This window comes from Dermacentor andersoni, chromosome 10, assembly GCF_023375885.2.
Source record: "Dermacentor andersoni chromosome 10, qqDerAnde1_hic_scaffold, whole genome shotgun sequence".
Lineage (NCBI taxonomy): Eukaryota > Metazoa > Arthropoda > Arachnida > Ixodida > Ixodidae > Dermacentor > Dermacentor andersoni.
In genome coordinates this window covers 88,209,397-88,226,030 of record NC_092823.1, presented here as the reverse complement: position 1 = coordinate 88,226,030, position 16,634 = coordinate 88,209,397, and the positions used below count along the sequence as shown (strand labels likewise).

Genomic DNA, 16,634 nt, shown 5'->3' with positions numbered 1-16,634 from the left:
CTATAACAAGTATATGTTACGTGGATCCAAAGAGTGATCAATGTTAGGCCCCTATACAGCCATGATACATCAACTTACCGCTATAAATTAATCCATAGTCACTCAAAGCCATTTCCTGATGCTCTACTACCATTTCTTTATAACGAACCTTTTCTGCCGTCGTTTGCCTCACGGACCGTGAATGAGAATTGTTTTCTTTTTGAGCAAAAATATTAGAATTTGTCGACAAGTATGTACGCTAATCTCTATATCCAACATAAAAACTAACCCTTAGTTTACCAAAGAACTACGACCTTAACGAAATAAAGAGAAATGTTACTACAATACTGCGAAATGTGTTAACTTTGCGTCCTACTGGGATAAATAAAAGGATTGCTTACAAGCTGACTGTAAAGCATTAGGCGCAGCCAAGAAGAAATATTACTATTATATTAAAAAAGAGCAAATAATTTTTCTCTTCATCAAGTGTACTAATCGCATTACAATACGCGATCCAAAACAAACTCCGCTTTCTGATGAAGTTTCTGCGGTTGTTTTATTGCATATTTCAGGTCTATTTTTATACAAGCAGGTTGTTCTAATGTGCCGTTTGTCCCTGAACAACCCTTCCCTTTCATGGCTGTAACCACCATAACTGCCGAAGGTATCACGATCCTCATCACGAATGTTTAGTTTTCTACTTCATCTGGCGTTGATCACATCAAGTCTAAAATACTGAATGATACTACTGATATTTCCAGTCACTTTCTGTGTCTCCTCTTTAACCAGTCTTTATCAACAGGTGAGCTGCCCACGGACTGGAAGATTGTTAAGGTAGTTCCACTATATAAATCTGGCGTCAAGCACTCGCCCTGTAATTATCAACCCATTTCACTAACATGCATATGCTGCAAATTAGTTGAACATATTATAGCTTCCTATATCTACGGTAACCTTGAATCAAATAACTTTTATTGTGATAGGAATTAAATGAACGCTCCAGGCGTATTTCTGCCGTTGCCCTCACCGTGAGGTTCCGCATGAGCGAAAGCTTGTGAGGGTGAGCCGGCAAACGCGGTTCAACCTCGCGAGCGAGGAACGCGGCGCGATGCAGGCCCTCTCCTGTGGCACGCGAGGCAAGGGGGCAAGGCGAGGAAGGAGGGGCGTTCTTCTCCAGCGGCTGCTATGGTGCCTCTACGTCCTCTTCGCCCGTCACTGCGCACAGAGGGGAGAGAACCGCGGCGTCCACTACGTCGTTGGCCACGCGAATCGCGGACGCTGTAGTATAAGCCTTTGGCGGACGCCATAAGGACTCGTTGCCGGCGCTCGTGTCTTGAAAGCGGTCTTCGACGGGGCTAAATTCCGGACCCGCGCGAGCTTCATCTTCAAAGCGATCTGCGATGTTTGCATAGTGCACGTAGTGCCGCTAGCGTTGTGCTTTCGACGTTTCGTACGCCTTGAAGCGACAGATGCACGGATGTCAATTCCCTCGCGGCAGCTGCCGTGATTCCTTACCCGAGCGTATTCACAGACAGTTTCCGCTGTCATCGAGCGATGTGTATTCGTGTTTACCTGTGCGCCCGTGGCACCGTGCTGATTAATTTAGTTAAAACACGTTGACGTGCTAGTTGCTTTGAATCCATGATAGAATGTGTAAGCGCGACTGAACAAAGACGTAGAGAGAAGCAGACACACAAAGACTGCGCTGTCTTCGTGTGTCTGTTTCCGTCTACGTCGTCGACGAGTCACGCTTACATATTCTGTCATTGTTAATTTAGTTAGTAAGCGAATGTTTACAAGTGTATACAGCTGATAAACTACTATCGTTACTTCGCACAGCTATCGACTTATTTACAAATCGCAATCGGTGCTTCGCCTTCCCGGTGGAACTACGATTTATTTTTCTCTATTCAGCATGTCTTCAGAAAAGGCTACTTATGTGACACTCAGTTAATTGAATTCACGACTGAACTTACCTTTCAGCTGAGCACTAACGTTCAAACCGATTGCTTCTTTCTTGATTTCTCTAAGGCATTCGGTACTGTACCTCATTGCCGTTTGATTTCCAAATTGTCGGCCCTTCGTAATATTTCATTAACACTATATTGGCTACGTTAATTCTCGTCTTCGCGTCAGCAATTCACAGTGGTCAGCAACGAGTGATCTAACATTTGAACCGTCATGTCCGGTGTCCCCCAAGGCAGTGTGCGAGGTCCATTACTCTATTTAATTTACATCAATGACCTGCCCACTAACTTTTAATCCTCAGGTTGTTCGCTGACGACTTCGTCATCTACAGCAATATTAAATGTTTCGATGTTCATTCTACTTTCCAAAATGATCTTAAACTAACGTATAGAGGGTACGACAAGTATGTACGTGGCAGGTATGTATGTTACGTGGCAGACGTCCCCTAACGCCTCTAAACGGAAGGTAACCTCGTTTAGTCGAAAGCGCACTACCTCAGTGTTTCACTATTCGGTTAACAATACCGTACTTTCGGCTGCCCCATCGTACAAATATCTCGGAGTTTATCTTTCATTGGACTTATCCTGGACAACGCATGTAGCAGCTGTCTCATCCAAAGCTTCTCACTCTCTGGGCTACCTGCGTAGAAACTTGCGCAACGCGCCTACTAATGTACGAAAATTAGTATATCTTACTTATGTTCACCCACAACCAGAATACGCTTCACCTGGTCACTATGTCAAGATGCAAATGTCAAGTGCAAATATTATACTAACCAACAAAAAGACAGACGCTTTGGAATTGAAAACCCCGTACCATGTAACATATTCACCAAGATAATTTCCAATAGCATAAGGGCAACGCTGGATTTTAGTAGACCAAGGGAGCAGGCTGGATTCAGCAAGGGATACTCTACAATGAATCACGTCTTTGTCATTATTCAGGTTATCGAGAAATCCTCAGAGTACAATCAGCCTCTCTATATGAGTTTCATAGATTACACAGGACAGGGGTTATTGGAGATGGCAGGAAGAGGCCTTCGTCCTGGGCAGTGGATATAAAGTAGGACGATGATAATGATGATCGGAAAGCTAGTGTTGGTTACAAAATTCATTCCAAGTTTATGTGCCTTGAAAAATCATGGCTTCATTCGCGTATTGCATTATGTGTTGTGTTCGAAAATTGTAGGTAAAAAGTTGATCAATGACATTTTCGTAATTACTCAATTATACATATTGGCCTTTAGTGTAAGAAAATTCCTCTTCTTCAAGTGATGCAAAGTAATAAGCAGATTTGTTCTATGCGTCAATCGTGATTTTTACTATTTTCATGTTGGAATGAAATACTGGATAATTGTGAAAAAGATATCAACATATGCGTTTACTGCCCAATGACTTTTGTCTATATAAGAGTAAGTCATTGACGGCACTAAGCGAAGATTTGTGTAGCAGCTCTTAACACCCATGGAGGCAGCAAAGATGCGCTTCCAAGGGATACAGAAATATCAACTTATAATAAGAGAAAAAAAAAAGCTGTGTGGTCGGGCCTCCAAAGTCGTGTAAAAATGGGCGAGCTTCTCATTCTCATGTGTGTGTGTGGGGGGGGGGGGGGGAGGGGCCAATGCCATCTACACAAAGCAAGTGCCAAAGTTATGTGCTGCCTCAGCTCAACAGGCAGGATCCCACGCATGGCTATGCACCGGAGGGTCAGACCCCATGTGCTCGGGTCAATGGTGTCGCAAAAAACTAAAAACTCCTGACGCAGACGTCCCTGCGGTGCTCTGATTCTGACTACCTACCTGCGTTCTGAATAATAGTATATGTGCTATTTCTGTCTGTAGTATTGAGGGCTTGTGCGGTAGTTTACCACTCACTGCTACACATCGGTTTATCGTGGTAACTTGAACCCGCGCTGAAAAGTATATCCGTACCGCAGCAAACGAGGCGAAAGTCCTTGTTTAGAAGACCTGTATACGTATTTACGTACTTGGTGATACGTCTGATTCATGCAAGAGTGTGATCAAATTTATATAATTTTTTTTTAATTCAGCCAATTTGTATTGATAATTTTATGTGCCGAATGACTAAATCAACCTCTACTGGCGGCCTGAATACAAACGATTCGTGAAAGTGAACCTTTTCTTCCTTCATCGTAAGATTCGTGTGGCGTGCATTTGATAAGTTCCACTCATTGCATACTGAGAGACATGCAACAAATCTCAGTGGCAGGCTTTAGAAGCACTGAACAGTATATTTTATTGAAAAAGAATTAAGTACCAGAGATGACTACTCCCACGGGCACTTCACAATAATAAAGCTTGCGGAGTAGATTGGTGTATAACAGCAATCTAGCAAATTGGCTATGTTGATGCCGAATCTTCTCTGCGAATATTCTTAACTCAGGTCCATCCATACGCTAGGGCTGTTATTCGTGCAAATGCGATGCCGTCGTCAAGGGTCTGTAAACCAACACGGCGATCTTGGGTAGCTTTGAGTATGCACACCTGGAACGTTAATATGTACAGAAGTCAGCAACTCACAAAAGTTCGTGGGGCCACGACAGTCGTGCGGGAACGGATTACCAGCGAAGCTGTTTTGGTAGCGTACCGTGGCTGCATACACTATGAAATCCTACTTTTTCACACGGCACCATACTATACCAACACAAGCGCCGCCACGTGCATCTGCCGCAATCCCTTCTGCAGTCGCGCCAGCACCTCCGACGAGCCTGACGTTACAACTGCAGAAGCGCAGGCCACGTGCACAAGCGACGTGGCCATACTCTTTCCCCTCGCCCCTTCCCGTGTCCACTGGCGCTGTGCTGCCGCGGCTGCCACCACTCACTTTCCCCCTTTCCCCCTATGCGCTTCCATTCCAGCAGCGCCGGTACCTCCGACGCGCGTGACTGTATAAGCACAGAAGTGTGCGCCACGTGCACAGGCGCATGTGGCGCAAGTGTACGTGTCACACCCCCCTATCCCCCAAATGGTAGGCTGCACGCGCATTCCTGATCACGATACGGACGCAAGCCGCAAGGCCACCACCGCTGGTAACGCATGCGGGGCATGCATACGAGGACGAGAGGTAAACGGCATCACTGTAAAATACCTTAACGTAACCGGCATCTCTCAAATCGGCAACACTTAATTCACCTATTATCTTACTCTATCTGAGCTCAGGAAAAACACTTCATCTGTGTTTTATGAGCTTTTTTGCGCTTTAGTATTGTCACGTTGTAGTGACGTTTAGGAACACGTGAACAAAACTTTATAACCAAACTAACTTTTTATCGGGTGAAGTTGTATTCACAAAACAACGACACAATCGATGCACTACAATAGCGGCGAGCGCAGTTGATGATCGTCTAAGTCTGATCTGCAGGTCAAGCACAATGGGCGCGGGTTCCCGGGTGCTTTCCCGAAAATACTGAGTAATTCACGTTGCGCATCAAATCAAATTAAAAGAAGTCCAGTGGCAACATGCAATGGATAGAACCCTCAAAAGTGTTCGGGAAACTTGCGATACATGAACGCGCCTGCGCCAAGCGGTAATGTTCAACATTCGTTGGCCTGTAAAAAGGGTTTACGGGAGAAAGATGAACAAGTACACGTGTCGGTATCTAGAACGTGCTGATTGTATAAATGTGCGCTGTAGACCACTACACTTTAGACAACAAAACTATGAGTGAAAGTCCTGAAACTGGTCTGTTTGGAACCCTCCACCTTGTAAAAATTTTGTCAATGCACCAAAGTCGCAAACGAAATATATCAATCGCTACACCGGCAGGCATGGATGGCCAATCGGACTCACACCGCAAAGGCTGGCACGGTAACTCGTGCTGTCTGGTGGGGTGAGCCATTAGCTACGTGCTGACAGCTGTCTTGCTGAGCACACAATGACCACAGGGTATGTGGCCGAATTGACATTTCACTGCGCACTCCAATCTGGACTAGTTCACATTTAGCTGCGTGTATAATTGAAAAAAGACACCATGTGGATTTGTCGTTCGTTTGATGCGTTCTTACACGAAATCGATTGCTCTTTTTTTAAACCATCTCCATCTAAACGGCTATCAAGCCAAACAGTCTTCGTAACATGTTGTATTGCTTCAGCAATGCTATGAGTCGTTTGCTGACGCATGTGAGTTTTCTATCTTTCTTAGACGAATAAACATACTTCATGTCAGGCATGTGACTGTTTTAGGTAGTTCAGCTAAGCCCACGTTGCATTACTACTTTTATTTCTGTGACTGTAAGGAACTAATATCTAATAATGCAAGAGTTTGGTACGCGGCCTGATGAAACTTTGGTTAATGCTTTTGCTATACGATTTACAAATTCGCGCATTACGCGCTGGAAAATAAACAAAAGATGCACACTTTAGCCTCCCTTCCAAGATCTATCGAAATAGGTCGCGAATCGGTTCAGAACCAAGTGTCACCGACATCAGCAAGGGTGGTAATGGGAGCTGCGATTGAAACGCGAGTATTTGAGCAGGGAACAAACATTGAGAAAGGCAATAGCTCATTTTTGACATATAAAACGAGATAGACTTTGATTTATTCAAAGAAATTAAACTTGTTAATCAAATTTATATATAGGTGGCGAGCAAATAATAGAACTGTTTGCTACTTTATCGTTACCAATAAGTACACTCTTTTTATGCACTCACAATTAAAGAGCGTTTACGCTCCTAGCACTTGTATGGCGATGTCGGTTTTCAAGTGCACAGAAAGGCGCGCTCGTAAAGTTCATCCTGTTCCCCTTTTAAAATATGCCCGAATCAACCCGCTGTACTAGCTTAGTAGCCATGGTGTTGGTCTGCTAACACCCGTGTACTTAGATTTATTCGCACGTTAAGGAACCCCTGGTGTTCGAAATTTTCCGAGTTCCCTACTACGGCGTGCCTCGTAATCAGAAAGTGGTTTTGGTAGGTAGAACCCCTCAATTTAATTAATACGCCCGAATCACTCATTGTGCCGCAATAGGCGAAGCATCGATTGCTATAGCATAAAATTGGACCGTTACACAAAGTGAGGACGTAGTTTTATCGTCTGTGGACACTTGTAAAGAATCCCTTGATAAATAAATGAACAAGCATGATGTCATGCACGCAAGGGCAAGCACAAAGACATCTCACTTTACTACCGCGGCCACTCGCTTTCAAAACACACACCTAAGGAAGAACGGCAGCAGCAGCGAGTGAACTCACTTTCGGGCTGCCGCTCGCTTCAACGCCAACTATGCGGCAAAAGCAAAGCGCACACGAACCCTTTCGGCGCTCGGCACAGCTAGACTCTGCACCTAACGCAGACCGCTTTCAACATAGGGTACCGCGCTCAGCTGCGCCATACGCAGCCGGCGCCTGAGTAGAGCGACGCTACAAAATTACCAGCGATTTCGCTTACAGGAAGTCGCAGCATTTCCGTGAAAATCTGTCAGGCACAGCTGTCAAGTACCGTCATGTGTTAACATAAAAGCTGCTGGTTGTTCATTTTTTTCAGATCGCTTGCAACACTTACCAAGGATTTTTCTGCAGCTTGTGCGTACGCTTCTGACAAGTTCAATCTGGTGTAAAATGGGGCGCTCTGTCGGAAGAAAATACAGAACACCACCAATTACATTTTCTGAATCACTTCTTTTTGGCAGGCCCAAAGTAGAAGTCAACCAAAATAAACTCTTAGGCGCACCAAGACTTTGTCGGCGTCTCTCTTCGTAACTTATGCGGCGCATAATGAGGAAGCTTTCGGACGTAGGCTTCTATCTAGACACATGGGAATGAATCGATGCCTTTTGTAGACAACGACTCGGACTACCTTGATAACGCTTGTTGCATTTAACATAAATCAATATCTGGAAACTGCAGCAAACAATAGTTTTCTGTTTATGCTTAAAAAGAAAAAAACGACTCAGTATCACATATACAAATATATAAATAGGCAATAAGAAACGATATTGCAATTATGGTAATTACATGTAGTAATACATCTCATGTAGGCAGCATATTGTATACTTTACACTGCCCTGCAATACGCGAGTATATTGCGAATACGACATTTGCAAAACCTTTATCAACACATGCATTGATTTCACATAGGGGTACATTCACGTACCACTTTTATCTGCCCAAGGTCAGTGATAGGTGCAACTTTCTGAACCGAGGTACATGTTTGACACCGAGTCAAGGATCTGGATGTTTCACACTTCTATTTCTTTTAGGTGACCTATATAGAGCATTTTCTTGTAACAAAAAATGCGCTGTTCCAGATCAGCGTTTTGCTTGCTAAATAGTTGTTAGAATGTCAGGAACAAAATATATTTCAACGAATAAAGCGAAAGGGGCATAAATTCTTTGGTATCACGCGTGCAGCGTGCCGCACAGCATTCGTTTCGAAAGACAACAAGCCTCCAAACACCATTGTTGACGCTAAGGCGCTCGTGTTAACTATGCCAAGGATGCAGTGCTCCCTCCCCGGATGCGTTTCCCGGTAATGATTACTGTTGAGCAAGCCGCCGTGTCGACGGCAGTTTGCGACGTCGCCGTGACAGCTTTCATATATAAAAGAACACACATGTATCTATATGTATATAAATAGACAGAGAAAGAGATTTTATATATAAAAAACACCTTCGGTGGACATCCACTTTCGTACGGCCTGGATGGCGTGTCAATTTTCACACTTGGTGGTGCTGCCGTCACACCAGAGAAGCATTTGCACATTTTTACATAAAGTTCTATAGGAAATATTCCAGCAGAAACTCCCTAGGGTGGCTCGTCAGATAAACCACAAACATTATTTCCATTCGCAAATTTTGCAATAATGCAACGAATGATTGATTGTGGCTGAGATGTGCACATCGCAGCTCATTGTGTCAAGGATGACGCAATGTGGTTCAAGTATTACAAATACCTTTTGCAATTATCTAATCTATGAACGTCATTGGCCGGAAATATTATTATGGGTGAAATTGTACGAGCGAAGTTAAACAAACTTAGGATTAAGGCATTTTTATCAAGCGAATTAACCATGATAATGATTATTATAGTGCTACTAATTAATTAATATTGGTGTTAATTCATAATACTTATCCAAATTTGGTCTTATTCGTCTACTATTCCATTTTTAATCCATTGCAATTACGTCTAAATGTTATTAATTCCCCTAAGAAGGTTTGCGTAGGCTTAAAAAGTTTAGCCCTAATTACTGTTGATGGGGCCGATTATTTATTCTCTATTACGCTTTCTTACCCCTCATTAGCCTGAATTATTTTTATCGTCATTAGTCTTGTTGGTCTTTTATTTGCCTAGTCACTCTTAATACCTCTTCAGCACTCTTCATGCATATTCATAATCCTAAATGGCAGTAGTCATGCGTAATCATAAGGCGTTCTCTTATGAACCCCAATTGGACTCCAAGTTTAACAACAGAGGGCATCGTGTCACACTTTGGAGTGGACGGACAGATTGCCAAGGGAGGTAGCCCTTGACGACATGCGTTTTAAGACGGTGCTGGCCCAGTGCTAAAGCGTCAACGAAGACAAAGTGAAACCCCGCCGCGGTTATTTAGTGCCTAAACCATTTAGCTGCTGAGCCACAGTTCTTGAAATTCAGTGCCAGTCGCAGCGGTTACGTGCCTGTGTTTGTGATACTCTAAATTGCTCGTTTCCTGCATACTTAGTGCACATTAAAATACCCAACGGTAGAAAAAATATACTGATGTCTCCCCCAACGGCGCGCCCCACCATTAGACAGGGGGCTTAGGGCGTGAAATTCCGCATTTTTTTTTTCGTACGGGTGTATGACATACACCGCGGTTTTGCCGTTGTTGCCGCTGCCTGTAGAGCCCCAGGCCTCGTCAAGCTGCTAAATGAGCACCTCTTTGTCTGAGGACCATTTTTCCTTGAGGGAAATAAAAACTGTTTCCGATTCTGATTTTATGAATTAAAATAAGAACCAGAAAGTACAAATCGTTAAGCCGAATTCAAATTCAAATTCAATTTCTTTATTTTCCAAAACAAGTTTTTTGGTTGACAGGGTTAACCAAAACAGACTAGAACAGTAAAGAGAAGAACAGACTAGAACTACATGTTACATCGAAGAGATACCCTATACACATAAGCTAAAACGAAGTCTACTCAGCCGCATCAGACTCTGGGCTGCAATGTGTCGCTTCTCTCAGCACATCACAATAACTATATAGAGGCAGCTTTCAGAGACCGCCATTTTCCCTTCGCCGCCTGGCGTATCACGCAGGACGGAACCCTCGTCGTTCGTGTACACAACATTTCAGATATGGTATTTGCGTACATATTTTGACAGCCTAGACGACGCATTACGAAATGGTAAAGGGCGCGTGCTGCGGGTGCCTGAAAATATATCTTCCTTACCGCAAACTGGGTTTAAGGAATAGATGGACCACTTCCCCAGTCATTAGTGCTAGAAACCCGAGTGTCCGTTGCCACTACGTCAGCCCTACAAGCAGCTACAACTCAGAAATAATCAAAGGCCTATTTTTATTAGGCATCTTTACGTTGTAAAGGAAAAAAAACTTTAAGAAAAATAATAAAAATGAACTGGTCCAACCTACCTTGTTTTGGTATGCTGATATGCAGCAGTCTATAATCTGTGGACAAGAAAACTTGCTGTAAGTGCGTGTCTTAACTTGACATTAGTGACAATTGCTCGTCAGCGAACAATAACTATCATTTAACCATACATTTAGGTATATACTGTCATTTGTCGCCACAGAAAGCAATACTCAAGACACAAGCAGGACCAGTAATACTAGAAGAGAAGAGGATGGTCAACATGGATGATTTTAATGAAATGGGCCTATTTTAGCCCGTATTTTACATTCATTGCAGCCGACTATGGGGTTTGAAGTGAGCTTCGTAAGTGAGCGCACGGGCAGGCAACCATAAAACCTACTAGCTTGGCGGCAAGGACTCACTGCTGCTTGAGAATTCATCGAGATCGTCGGCGCTCCTTTAAAACAAGACTCAGAAGAATCAAATGAACGAAGCGGCCTTCATCGAGACAAGTGGGATGTGTCTCCGTGCTTTTATTTCCGAATCTGGGAGCATGTTTCTGGCACATTAATCGAAATATTTCAAGCTAAAGAATAAGCACAAGCTGAAAATGTGGCGTCAGAAGCGGAAATACCAGACGAGCTGTAGCAACCGGCTCATGAAAGAAGCTTGCGACTTCCTAACAGCCTAGAAGCCACACAGGGCATAAATGAAGCCAGATAATTTCAATACGGCTTCCACTGCTGCCAATTTCTGACTAATATTTCAGGAATACATACTTTGAAAATCAAGTGGGCCTCTGCGGAGAACGTATGGAACATGCGCAACTGTTTTTTTTATTTCAGAATGTACAAAAAAATGGTGTTATTCGAATTAACAAGTCGATGCAATGTCGAATCACACAAAGGTAAAATCGTCACTTACGCGAAATACAATTTGCAGACGCGAGGAGTGAATAACGATCAGATAGACAGAATGAACGCTTTTAGATTATTTTTGGAGATGAAACAATTGTTCTACTTTGCGAAGCGTTGCCTTCTCGTTTCTGCCATCCTACGTCATTGATCATAAATGACGTGAATGAATGCTTGCGTATTTCTTCGTGTGTACGCTGCCCTACTTCAACACAAAACTTATTTATTTGCCCTAATGGGGTCTGCAACCACCCTAAACCAAACCTAGTGCTTGATGAAAAACGACACGCTGCCCATAGCATAAGCTTCTCTAAATATTTCAGCCGAATTTCGCAGTCGTCAGCGACGCACCATGCTCGCAACCGGAGAGCGATATCACCTCCTTCTGAAACGCCTTTGTTTTTCAACAGAAGTCTGCTCATCACTCTTTTTTGGATGCTTTATTTGCTAACACAGTAGATGCATGTAGGCGGTTGCCGTTTTCCACCAGCTGGCATCAATCATGAACGGCGTTTGGATAAGGGCGCTTCCTCCCAATGTGACTGAAGCAAGCCAGGTTCTGCTTACAAAGTAACATAATATTTGGCTACTTCCGGAATAAGATTATAGTTTTCCGACGCTAGGCCGCGGTCACCCACATAGGAATTATGCTTTGGCCACCTTGCTTATCGGTGTGGGAGCCGTCGGGTCTCACTAATTTCGACTAGTTTTGAACAATGAACTAGCCCGGAACAAGGCAACGATTGAGGTCTGACCAAACGTATGCTTGCCAGCGCGCTGTCATTCCTGGCCGCTCCTGGTTAGACGCTTCGGAAGGTGTCACATAGTATTGAGCTGTTCACAGCGCTTCAAAATGAGGAACATGTATGTGCCTGCTATCCGTCGTCAAGCTGGCGCCGGGCAAAGCAGGTCCGCACCACTTAACACGAGTATACTGGAGCATATGTGCGCGAGCGTGATGACAAGCCATGACAAAGCAAACGCTGCTGCAACTACACATAACTGCGGTTTGCTACGTAGCATAGACGCTGCGGACGCCATTGGCTGCCGCGACGAGTTCACTAGCTGACCGCACTCCAGCACGCTGTTTACAACCGCGTTCAGTAATAGAATATGGCGGCTTTATGTTTGGAGCGCTGGAGGCGGCCAAGATCCGTAATATTGGCTTCTACGTGAACAGCCACAATCAAATTTGAAGTGCGTGCGAGAGTGGCGTTCAGCAGGCGGAGCGTAGCGGAGACTGCCCGCTCCAATGTAATCTTCGCCTTCCAAGTCGTTGAAGAAGGAGCGGCTTCTGCTGAATGCATTGAAATACGTTTTGTGGCCAGCTATTTCTGAACTAACATATCTTAGCTTCATATTGACATGCGTGTTTTACATGTTCATTTTATAATAATAATAATAATAATAATAATAATAATAATAATAATAATAATCAGATTGGGCGCCCATTTTCGAACTGGTTGTGGTTAGAGGACGATGTGAACGACGTTCATTGCGGTGGCCGTTTTCAGCAATGGCGCCGTTCGCTGCCGGTGGACTTATCTCGCCTTTCTTTACGCGACAAATTGGTGGAGGTGCGGGGTACACCTAGGCTAGACGAAAGGCGAGAGAACTCCACCGGCAGCGAATGGCGCCTTCATTCAATACGGCCACAACAACCAACGTCGTTCACGTCGTCTTATACCCACAACGAATTAAAAAATGGGGCCCGATATAATGATGATGATGATGATGAAATTAACATGTAAAAAAACTCGTGGCAATATGCCTTCTTGACTTCGATAAAGAGTTGTTCATGGCCAACTTAGGAATTTCTCTGGCCACTGGGTTATTGAACATGCCTTCAAAATACAAAATACCATGTCACTAAAGACTGGCGTGTGCGGCGAATCAAGATAGTATTTTAACATGGAGTTTCACAATTGTAATGAAATGGAAAAAATATACATTTTGAAATTAAAATGTTCAGAAGGTAAAATAATGTTAAACGCAAAATATGAACTCAGTGCTAGATAAACGTGCATCAGTAAGCTTCATGAATCCGGACCTTCTGGATGTATATGGAGGAAGAGACCTTAGTGCTCTAGGCTATCACGTAAAAATAAGCTGTTGCGAGACAGGACGGAAGTAAGAGTTTAATATGCCAGGCATCAATTGAAGGTACACGCCTTTGTAATGCAAGGTAATGACATTTTGTTGATGTTATTTTGACGTTTATGAAGCGACTGTCCACCAACGTTTCGCAGAGATGCCAAGTGGCCATTGTCGTATAATTTAACGCTCAAGAATGCGGACAAACTGGTCCACATCTTATAGTTAGAAGCACTGATGAGATTCTGGCAAACGTTTTCGAACATAAATACGTCCAGAAGTAACCACCGGCAGCAGGTATGCTCCAGGCATCTTTTCAGATTCGTGACGTCACAGACGTATGTAAAAAGCCACACTGTATATCTAACGAGAAAAAAAAAACACGCCTAAAAGTGCAACTACATCGCATGGTAAATGCCGGTATTATTATGCCTTCAGTATGCACCTTTATATCACTCATTAACATATTAGCATAACACTATGGCTTCTTCGCTTTCGCACAGATTGCAGTCTGTTAAGCGGTTTCACTTATTTGTAGCCCTTTGCCACGCCCTGAATAGGTGATATCGTCAATGAATGTGAAGGACCTAGTTTCTTCTCTTGGATTGAGCTTTTTCATTGATATTTCTTTGTGCCACTACAAGAAGACTACAGGCGATACAGTGCCTTCTAAACACCTTTCGGTGTGTGCGAGTGCAACCTTGACAACATCATCACATCTTTGCCGACAAGAGAAGAATAGTAAAACAGATTTCGGGAGTATTAGCGGCCCTAAATAAATAAAGCAATCATTGACAACAAGAATGAAGTTTTTCAGGTGAATGTGGCCTTTCTTGGAATAGTTTATTGTGGTAAAACTAAAACCACGAAAGAAGAGCCTGTACAATAGATGGCCCAGCATGGGCAGCCCTTCAAGACGTTCGCTCAATCCGCGTTTTCCTTAGGCTCGCTGGTCATTTCAGTGCGTCGCAAAGACATTATGACTTACTGCACAGCTTAAATAAGTCGTATTCCCCATAGCTCCTGTATCTAGTCCCGCCAAACGGCATTTGCATATGCCATAATTGGCATAATATGACAAGACTGTATGACGAACATGAACGATTTGTCGTGACAGGAATTTTTGTCATGTAGGTCATGCAACAGCCGCCTACATCTTGGTGCACTCATGGTGGTTAAGTTAACTTGTTATGTATCGAAATTGGCATAGTATGACAGGACTCTATGACGAACATGAACAATCTGTCGTGACACGAATATTATGGCGTTTGTGTTATGTAAGTCATGAAACAGCTGCCTACATCTTTGTGCTCTCATGGTGGTTTCATGGGAAAAACGGGTTTTTGTGCGGGATCTTATATGTCCGATATCGGGTTATTGGATATGGGAGCTATAGGGCATATGGTTCTTTCCACAGGATCAGCTGACGCGGATGTAGGTACAGTTTGTGTTGAGCGGCGAGCCACATTATCGACGGTATATCCTCGGAAGCCGTGTTTATGCTGCCTGTCCTCGAGATGCCATTCGAACTATGCCGAGATGCTACCGACAGCAGTGCAGACGCCGTCTTTTATCGACGGGATAAAACAGAGCAGCGGAAAGCCCCTCAAATGATTCTACGATACTTTTCAACATTCTGAAAAGCTGAAGAATGATGTTGCGCGAGAGAAAAAAAAAGCCGTCTGGTGTTATGGTGCTTCGGTATTTCATGAGCCGCTTAGATTGCGTCGAATTTGTCTTTTCGCATGCGACCAAGCGTTACGTTTCCTCTTGGCGTCAACTCAACCGAAGACCAGAGTGGCGTATTCGATACGTCACATACCGCAGTTCACTTTTGATGTAAGCCATTCGCAGGGCGACAAACTCCCTGACATGCATGGTCTCTCCGTCTCCACGTCACAGAAGTGCAAGCATCTATTGATGGGCACCTTTAGAGCTTGTGGGAAGGCACCGAACGCGTGACCTATACTAATGATAAGAGCACTGTGTGCGTGGAAGCTTGGTGCCGAAAGTTCTGAAGCTGTCCGAAGTGAGAACGGCACCGTTGAGCCTGGCAAACGAATCGGAATATAATAAGTCAATTTCAACGTAAAAATGTGAATGATTGTATCAAGAACTACAAGCAAACATGCCACAATGGCTAGACAAATAAGGGCAAGGATCAACCAGCTTTTCAGGTTAGAGATGGCGTGTATTTTTGCTCTCACAAGGCAATTTCCTGCCTTGCACTTTCAATAACTTTCATATTCACTTGAAACATGCGAGCGAAAATACCCGCGCGCCTTCTCACAACAGCACAATTTTTTCTTGAAATCGTGCACAATACCAAAAAATCGCCAAATATGCATTTTATTATGAATCAGCGTTACTTAGGCATTCCTTGTATCAGCGCGCAAAACATAAATTGCAACTTGTACAGTTTTCCACTTTACTGCATTTGTTACGATATTGTGAATAACAACGCATTTTCTTGGACTAATTCGCCGCATCTGTGCATGCGAGAAAATTATGAGAAAAATTTTTTTTCAATATAAAATCACAAATGCTGAATACAGAAGGTATACTAAAGAAAGGTACATTAATTGCTGAAATCTCTCAAACATTAGACACTAGTTTTAAAAGCCCGCAACACGAAATGTCAAATGATTTAATAGAAAAGCTTTTAAATAGGCATCATTAAAAATATGTGATAGAAAAAAAAGCATCTGTTACCGGTTTAAGGTCCTTGTCTTGAGATATCCATTTGCATTCGTTGTAGACAGCGCATGAAATGGGTATAATCTGGGAAAACAAATCAAAATCATAGTTGGCAAGAAAATGTTTAGGAGCCTGTATATTCTACACAAACGGTAAATATGTAGAGCGTTAAAAAGGATTACATGATCGATTGTTATTACTGCAGCTTTTAGCGGCAAGACTTGCTGCATAAAATTGAGGATGCCATAAAACTGAACTTTGATCACATTGTATTGTAGTACACAGGGGGTAGCAATTTTGTCATGTGTGACCAGGCAGATTAACATCAATCGATTTTGTTGTGGTTGTGTCTTCAGTGGTGGTTTTCCCTGCGTGTTTCTAGTTTGCGGTGTTCAGTATACTCAAGAGCTCCTTTTACGAGGATATTACGTAGGCAGGGGAGCGCAGCCAGTTCT

General features: G+C 43.4%; 1 protein-coding gene across 3 annotated transcripts in view; it reads right to left on the bottom strand.

The window, feature by feature from the left end:
• Positions 1-4,165: 4,165 nt before the first annotated feature.
• LOC129388364 (uncharacterized) overlaps positions 4,166-16,634 on the bottom strand; it is a 29,344-nt gene continuing 16,875 nt past the window's right edge. For all 3 annotated transcript variants that reach the window (XM_055078498.1, XM_055078497.2, XM_055078496.2), the window contains exons 4-7: positions 16,195-16,263; positions 10,534-10,569; positions 7,468-7,533; positions 4,166-4,450 (exon numbers count right to left, since the gene is read on the bottom strand). In XM_055078498.1, the coding sequence (XP_054934473.1) occupies positions 4,346-4,450; positions 7,468-7,533; positions 10,534-10,569; positions 16,195-16,263 (276 nt within the window). In that variant the 3' untranslated portion in view covers positions 4,166-4,345. The remainder of the gene's footprint in view (positions 4,451-7,467; positions 7,534-10,533; positions 10,570-16,194; positions 16,264-16,634) is intronic.